Source organism: Xenia sp. Carnegie-2017, unplaced genomic scaffold (genome assembly GCF_021976095.1).
Source record: "Xenia sp. Carnegie-2017 unplaced genomic scaffold, XeniaSp_v1 HiC_scaffold_3, whole genome shotgun sequence".
NCBI lineage: Eukaryota > Metazoa > Cnidaria > Anthozoa > Malacalcyonacea > Xeniidae > Xenia > Xenia sp. Carnegie-2017.
The window spans coordinates 6,618,408-6,626,985 of NW_025813493.1; the positions used below are offsets into that span (position 1 = coordinate 6,618,408).

An 8,578-nucleotide genomic window follows, 5' to 3' on the forward strand; every position below is an offset into this window, starting at 1 on the left:
ACACCTAAAAATATATAACAATAGAAAACAAAAAGTGTCGAAATACGTTTACTTGAATCATTCATTATTCGCAAAAATTAGAGAAGAATAACAAATAGTAACTCTTTATAGATATATATGCAAATTGTTCACACTTTTTTCATGTTTAGTTACACATACATACAGTTAGCACATACAATATTGGAAAGTTTCAACCTGTAAATGAGCGTGAACTAATCCTCCTACAAATAAAATTTTGTTGCCTGTCCTGAGCCCAGGCGGGAATTTTCTAATTTCCTTTTGCTGAAAATTTCCGAGATGTTGTACTAATAGCAGAAGTTACATGAAGTATTGAATGCAAAAAAATGGCGGTGTTGTTACATTGACGGGGAATGCTATAACCCGGGCGATGATCGGGGACGCGCCTATTAAATTCCTGGTCAGCGGCAAAAGCCTTGACATAATAATCGTTATAAGTACAATATGTTTCTTGTATAAAATTTAATAACGCAAATCAACACAAAGTATACAGCACAGCGCCCACATTGGCTTTTACAAAATATGCGGTCTTTTTTATAACGAATGTTACTGCAAACGCGCATTGTGAAGTATATTATTCTTTGTTATTGAGCTTGCTTGTAATATGTTCTAAAAGATATTGATGATGCTCAAAAGTATTCTAATCGGTAAGTCTTTTTTATTCGGCACTTTTAAATCTTACAATTTATGTTTTGTATTATTATACGATTGTCATGTCTGATTATGGGCAAGCAAAGTACTCTGTCAGAGTTTGTCCAAAGTCAACATTCAGACAACTTGCATGAAAGTACTGCCCACATGAATGACATCCCAACCCGTCTTCACCATCATCTATCTTGCAAATCTTGCATACCAAACTATTTCTCCTAATAAAATAAATTTTACACATTTTACTTATGGTATGGTAAACAAGCACACAATTTATAACATTACAAATGTCAGATTGATTTTATGGATAATTCCAACAAATAAATCACGACTTTAATGTTTTTGTCTAGTTTAATGTTTTTGTCAATTAAATAAAATCTATAATTTGCCCCTTTTATTAAAATATTTAAAAAAATATAATTTTTTTGTTGTTACTCATAAATGTCATCATAGCAAGAACCCATAATCGTTGAAGTCACGTGCTGCCTCACTTTTCTCATGTCAAACTTTGCATTTATGTCAAGATTTTGACTCAGATATTCAGCAAACTGAAATGATAAAAATAAAAGAGATTTTTTTTAAATTGTTATTTCTTAGAACACAATGTCAAAACAACTACCAGGCAAATAATTATTCCACAGTTAAACCCATCCTCTTGCACATAGTGTGAATGCTGAATAATAGACCAAGTTGATGTGTTCCACCCACTTTTTAGATCAACAAGGGCACTTTATAAACAAAGGGATTATATTATCAACTGCACTATATCAATGTTGCTGTGTGTATTCAAGACATTGAAGTGATTCATTGAATTGGAATTTCAAATACTGGTATTTGTCAAGGAAGTAATGTATGTATACTTACCAAATGCTTTTGATAAACTGTGAAAGTTCAACTCTTGTTGCTTCACTGATAACTTCTTCTACATGACCTTCCATAGGATCAAGGTAGTATACCATCTCTTTTTGTCGATTACCTTTAAAAGTGACAATATTGAAAATAATAAAATTTGTTGCCTTGTCTTAGCTATGTTGTATCCATATTGTATTTACCAAAAGTGTCCAATGGCTCCCAGACATATTGAGAGGAAATATTATTGTGTCAATTGCCATGAAATTTTGATCTGCCCACAGTCGACGTGTACTAGATCCTCGTTGCACCAACTGACATACATATGATTCTGCTGGTAGGACACCAGGATATTCACATGAAAGTTTCCATAAGAAAGCGTTGATAACCTATAACAATCAGGCTCAATTACCATTTCATCATTTGTCTCTGATGCATGATAATCATATGTAAGCTGTAGAGTGTTTAATCACTTGACTTACTGTATCACTAAGCCATCCAGGTGCCACAGTTTTATTTTCAATTAGTGTGGCAGCATATTTAGTCATCTCATTTGGTGGAATGAGGGTCCATAAATCCTGAAGAGTCACTTTGTTTGGTCCAAATTCTAGCATTTGATGACCTAACTTAATTTCATTTAGAGAGGCATTCAGTAAGCGATCCAGTGGATTTGCCTTGTGCTCAGCTGAGACGTCAACACTACAGTTGCCATTTAGGAAAAGAAAAGTGGACTATGTGTAATGGTATAGTCCTCACTCATATTAAATAATTATTACATAGTAAATATAAATACTACACCGAAATGTTACTACCCCCCTCTCATCATTGCACAAGTATTTTTGGAAAATTTTTCTCCATTCAATATTTCTCTATTGCTATGTGTTTGTACCTGCTTGAATTGCTTTTTTCATTCTCCTGGTTTTGCACATTAGTGGACACCTATGAAAATAATAAGACTACTTTCAGAAAATACTCGTGACGAGATGTAATCTAAAGAAATTTTTTAAACATAAAAGTAATCATTTGAGAGAAGCTTTTTTAAGAAATGACAAGAAAGCAATTCAATAACTTGTCTTACTTGTGCCATTTCATCGCCCACATTAGTAAGATCTATTGTAAATGGTGTAGACTTTTTTGTCTTGCGTCGTCTGGGAGGTAGGGCCTTATGAAAGATTTAATGGTATTTTGTCTCGGTAACCTTTACTTTTTTTTTCACAGGACTCAATCGAAGAGGCAAACCATTTTCTGTGGGAAAGTTTTGTTCAAGAAACTGTTTCAAGCTTTCAGCTTTTTGCACTGCTTCTTGTAGAGTGGTCTCGTTGTCGATCAGGAAGGTCATACTGTGTATTTGGCCCAGTTGTTCTTGCAAGATCTTTCTGAGCCTTTTGGAACTTTTGTTTGAAGTAGTTTCAAACTTAACTGTTTCTTCCTGGGGTATGTCGTGGATATAATTTTTGTTATCAGAAGACAACGATTCGTGCAAAACAACGTCTCTTTTGATGGTGCTCCATGATGACGTATTGGCTTCCTCTAGTTCTTCTGGCGTAGTATCTTGTGGCAATCCAAGAGGTTCATTGTCGAGAGTGATGAAAACGCTATTTTGGTAGTCTTCTGGAAGACTTTCGAAATCCCACTCGCCATAGAAAGAAAAAACTGCGAAAAAATGTTTGCAAGGGAAATGGGTAGTGTGCCATATGTTGCAGGTACAACTTGGTTCTCGGAAGTCTATGAAATGTTTCTTTCCAACATTGCTCCCGCTCTTGACATTGAACGTGCCCTTCTTTAAATTAACCGGAGTTATGTCGTCCTGTTTGAAAATGGCTGAAGCGTATCGATTTTAAGGCAACATTTCAAAAGTGCGGAGGTCTGTTGTGCAAGTATTCTGGGATTGATGGGTTGTACTTGCAGTAGGCGCTGCTCAGTCGCAGGTTTGCATCCAAATAGTGCTGAAGAACATCGGGAATGAAAGATTCAACCAACATCACCGCAATACCATACACAGATTTGTCAATACTTTGGGGTAAGTATTCGTATTTAAAGACTCTGTTTTGAGCCTCAACGCCATTGTTAGTATTAACAATGTTGGTGACTTGCTGTTTTCGAAAAGCGTGTGCCCATCTGACAGCGCAAGAAAACCACGTACGGTCAACATATTCTCTCATCTTGCTGCATTCTTTATACACTTTGGACTCTCGAAAATCTTTTACTGCCTTGTCGTACTCCTGTTTGGTACTGACATTAGCAATTTTTTTCATTTGCAGAAGGAAGTGTTGTTGCTGTTCATATGACAATCCATTCTTGCTTGCTGAAGCCCACCGTTTTAGCGCTTGCAGCCTGTGAAAGTCGCAAACATAAACCTGTACATCGGGAAAACTTTTTTCTATCGCGCCTATTTCTGCTAATGAGTAATCCACCATAAAATATTTTGGGTTCCATACTGGATTCCATCCTTTTATAATAGCCAGAGCCTCTTCTATGGCTTCTTCGGTCTCCGTCTGGCACATAAATTCAGCCACAACTTTGTAGCCAACGTTTGAATGAACGCACACAGAGAAAAGCGGTATTGCGTACTTTGTTGTTTTGTATGTGGCGTCCATGAGACACAATTGTCCGCCATAACGAATCAACATTCGTTGTTGCCAATGCTCTTGATGCACAAACAAAAACTTTTTATCCTCCTTTGGAGGAATATCGTTTCTGGAAGCGTTATCTCTTGTGCGGTAGAAAACTTGCTGCTTGGAGAATTCTGTTTCCAGGTTTCTACCTTCCTGCGCAGGGACTCTTGATCGTCTTTGCAGTCCTTAAGGGACTCTATTGCTTTTGCTACGTGGTTTCGAATATCCTTTTTATTTGGATAGTACCGTTTATTTGTCTTGCGCGGTGTAGCCTTTTGTCCGTCTTGTGGAAATAAAGTCTCTTCAACGTATTGATCAAGACACCTTTTGACTTCTGAGATTTTAATTACATTGCGTTTTACCAAACTATAAACTTTCGTGACCAGTCGGTAATCCATTCGCTGCCCAACTGTTGCCGTGGCACCAATGGCGTGACTTGAATGAGCACTACTAAGAGGTATTTTTAGGTAAAATCGACTGCTGGCGCGAAGTTGTGAGGAGGAATCGTTATCCATTTTTCCCTTAATCTCTCTAAATACTCTCCGTTTTGCCATAACCAAGCTGTTTTCTGATGTAAATTGTTCTCGATCGATGTAGTAGTCGAGAAATACTCTGACTTGTCTTATTTGCACTTGTGCTGGACAATCCAGTTTTCTACTGTTCTGTAATCGAATCCGTCCCTTTTCTTCATAATCATGGTCACTTTTTACGTCGTGTCTGCGAGTGCCTCTGCTGTCCTGAGAAGTTTGTTAAAATAAAACAGTGTGGTGTCAAGACAAATTGTGCACAAACAAATCTTAAATATCATAACGAAGAATACATACTTTCGCGCTCCCATGTAAACAATGTCTTGTTTCGTTGCTCACAATCAAAAACGGATTTCCAAAAAACTCAATTGGAATATTTCCCTTCTTGCTTTCAAACACTGGCGGTGCTAGAAAAAATAAATGATATGTTTTTTCAGCATTTTGTTTGTCTTCAAGTAAAACATTCTTATTATGCTAAGCTATGCATATGTGTTAGATAATAAAATGTATTTAAAAGAGATAGCAAAATAATTGGCGAGTCATTGAACGGTTTTTTCCTAATGAGTTTTTTGCTAATATAGATAGAAATGACTGTTAGATTCAATTCTTCTAACTCCATAATGGAATGTCTTTGCGACTATAAAATGTTAATTGGTCATGCAATATTGAAGAAGGGGAATGTAGCAGGCTAGGCTGCCCAATTTATGCGTCGGTTGAAAATTTCTTGGTGTTTTCTCGCTTTAATTTGGGGTAAGATGCTTGATGCGGTTGAGTTGATTACCTGTAAGTGAAAAACGTTTATTGCCCCTTGTTTTTGAGTGGTTGTCAGCTTTCACAAACGAGATAGAATCAATTACCTAAATTCAAAAACCTCTTTCACTTTTCAAATATATTAACGCGTGAAATCAACTTATCAAGGTTTACGTATTACGGCCTTTGAAAGTTAACTGTTCAACAATTACAAAAACCTTTTCAAGCCGACAATTTGAAGAAATAAATTATAAAACATACTTCAAAAAACATGATCTTGTAAACTTAGCTATATTAGCTTTATAATGACTATGAAATAATGTCAAAATATTGCTTTTAGATTTTGTTTCTTGCTATTATTACTGAAATTTTGAGTTTACATGATGATGTTTTTCGGAATATGTTACAAATTGCTTGCAGTATGGTGTAACAATTGAAAACAAACTACGAGACCTGAAACTGTTCAAGAAGTTCTTCCATTTGCTCCACCGTTCCATCAATGTATCCTGTGCAGTAATTTTCCAGAATTTGCACACTTTCGAGTTTTTCTCTAAGGAAGTTTACTTGTTTATTTGAGCATTCTGCAGATTCACGCTGAAGAATTGTCTGCGCCATATACTGAGTATGAAACACGAAATTTGTTCCTTAATATATTTTAGTCTGTTGAAATGTTTAATAATGAGCCAGAGCAAACACTCGAACGCTTATACGTCTTTATATGAATTTCATTCCACGAGCCAGTAATGTGCCCACTATTTTTTTCACTTTTGATGCGAGGTTTTTATATTTTTTCTTAGCTAGGTGGAGTTAAGGCGAGACCTATAAAGCACTTGAAAAACGCAAGTACCTATACGTAAGAATGAAAAGTGCGCGAATATTGAACATATAAATTAGAGATAGGGTATCTAGGTGCAGTTAAGGCGAGACCGATAAAGCACTTGAAAAACGCAAGTACATATACGTAAGAATGAAAAGTGCGCGAATATTCAGCATAATGAGTATAGGCATTGAGGATAGGCCATTTCCTATGATCTAAGTAGTAGCTTCTAGATTTAATCTCATACGTAAATTTAACGTCACAATGCGCGTTTGAAGCAACATTTGTTATAAACAGACCGCATATTTTGTAAAAGCCAAATGAACATATAATACAATGTGGGCGCTGTGCTGTATACTTTGTGCTGTATACTTTGTTACCGATTAGAATACTTTTGAGCATCATCAATATCTTTTAGAACATATTACAAGCAAGCTCAATAACAAAGAATAATATACTTCACAATGCGCGTTTGCAGTAACATTCGTTATAAAAAAGACCGCATATTTTGTAAAAGCCAATGTGGGCGCTGTGCTGTATACTTTGTGTTGATTTGTGTTATGAAATTTTATACAAGAAACATATTGTACTTATAGCGATTATTATGTCAAGGCTTTTGCCGCTGACCAGGAATTTAATAGGCGCGTCCCCGATCATCGCCCGGGTTATAGCATTCCCCTAACGATACTAGTATCTCGAAAGTCGAAAGTCGAAAATAGTGAGGTACGCTTGCTGTACTTGAGGGAGTTGACAAAATGCACCAATAAAATGCACTGTTAGAATAAACATGGAACATCGTAACCAATCATAGACATTATTCCAAACAAAGTTCAAGGTCAAAAACCAGCTAGTGCCTCAAAATATTCTCCTTATGCCTCAAAATTTTCCTTGGTACCTCAAAATTTCCTCAAGTCCCTCAGAAACCATGGTAACTGCAAGTTTTAGCCAATCAAAATGCTCATTCAAGCTTGGGTACCTCAGTAGCCGCTAACAAGTACCTCAAAAAAATCGCTTTGCTTCAAAAAGCAAACTATAAAAACTGGAATCAGATTTGAGTATTTTGCGATCAGATACTGAACGCTGATCGCAAATAGTAACTTAACTCAGTTAACTGGACTAAAACCTATGATCTCAATTATTACGTAATTCTTTGAAAATTTATGTACCTCGCCTGAGGGTCTTGAGGTACCCTAGATCCGCCACTGTTAATATATTATATTTTTTTCAAAATTAGGTATTTATCGGAGCCTATAGGAAACATTCATTTTGCCTGCGAAGGAATTTCTTTTACCCCGAAGTGGATACAAGGTGCTTTGGAAAGTGGTTTAAAAGCTGCATTTCAAGTTTATAAACGACTTATGGAAAGAACTTTTTACCAAAATTTGTGAATTTTTTTTGCTTCTGTAACCTCACCCTTTATGTAAATTCATTTTTATAACATGAAGATATATTTGACGTAGTCTTAATCCGCAACTGCTTCCGTAACCTCACCCTTTATGTAAATTCATTTTTATAACATGAAGATATATTTGACGTAGTCTTAATCCGCAACTGCTTCCGTAACCTCACCCTTTATGTAAATTCATTTTTATAACATGAAGATATATTTGACGTATTCTTAATCCGCCACAGTTTCCGTAATCTCCCCCTTTATGTAAATATATTTTTATAACATGAAGATATATTTGACGTATTCTTAATCCGCCGCAGTTTCCGTAACCTCACCCTTTATGTAAATTCATTTTTATAACATGAAGATATATTTGACGTATTCTTAATCCGCCACAGTTTCCGTAATCTCCCCCTTTATGTAAATATATTTTTATAACATGAAGATATATTTGACATATTCTTAATCCGCCACAGTTTCCGTAACCTCACCCTTTATGTAAATTTATTTTTATAACATGAAGATATAGTTGACATAGTCTTAATCCGCAACTGCTTCTGTAACCTCACCCTTTATGTAAATTCATTTTTGTAACATGAAGATATATTTGACGTAGTCTTAATCCGCAACTGCTTCCGTAACCTCACCCATTATGTTAATTCTTTTTTATAACATGAAGATATAATAGACGAGAAGTGATTCTTACACAGTAGTTTATAAGAGGACATACCGTTAATTTAGCCTGTCTTACATCTTAAACAAGAAATAGTTTTGTTTAAAATTATAATCAAATATATTTCAATGAACTAAGTGTACATTCGCACACAAGAGAAATCTTTTTCTTTAAATGTATGCATTTCAACTTGTTTAATAAATCTTAAGTAGTTAAACTTTCCTGAAAATTTAGCTATAAAATCAACAAACAGCTCCTTTTAGAGTTTTTGAGCAGCATTAGTTTAAAATT

At 35.4% G+C, this 8,578-nt stretch overlaps 1 protein-coding gene and 1 pseudogene across 2 annotated transcripts; both read right to left on the reverse strand.

The window, feature by feature from the left end:
• Nucleotides 1-656: 656 nt before the first annotated feature.
• On the reverse strand, nucleotides 657-1,612 carry LOC124454515. Of its 2 annotated transcripts, XM_047005308.1 has the most exons (4): nucleotides 1,531-1,612; nucleotides 1,286-1,394; nucleotides 1,102-1,214; nucleotides 657-884 (listed from the first exon to the last, which is right to left on the reverse strand). In XM_047005308.1, exons 1-4 carry the CDS (start codon nucleotides 1,602-1,604, stop codon nucleotides 740-742), a joined length of 441 nt encoding a protein of 146 aa, XP_046861264.1. In that variant the 5' UTR covers nucleotides 1,605-1,612; the 3' UTR covers nucleotides 657-739. The 2 variants fall into 2 exon arrangements, 1 of the variants encoding a protein (XP_046861264.1); XR_006951482.1 differs by lacking the exon at nucleotides 1,286-1,394 and having other exon boundaries at nucleotides 1,531-1,607.
• Nucleotides 1,613-2,623: 1,011 nt separating this feature from the next.
• Nucleotides 2,624-5,107, reverse strand: LOC124454514 (annotated as a pseudogene).
• Nucleotides 5,108-8,578: the final 3,471 nt, after the last annotated feature.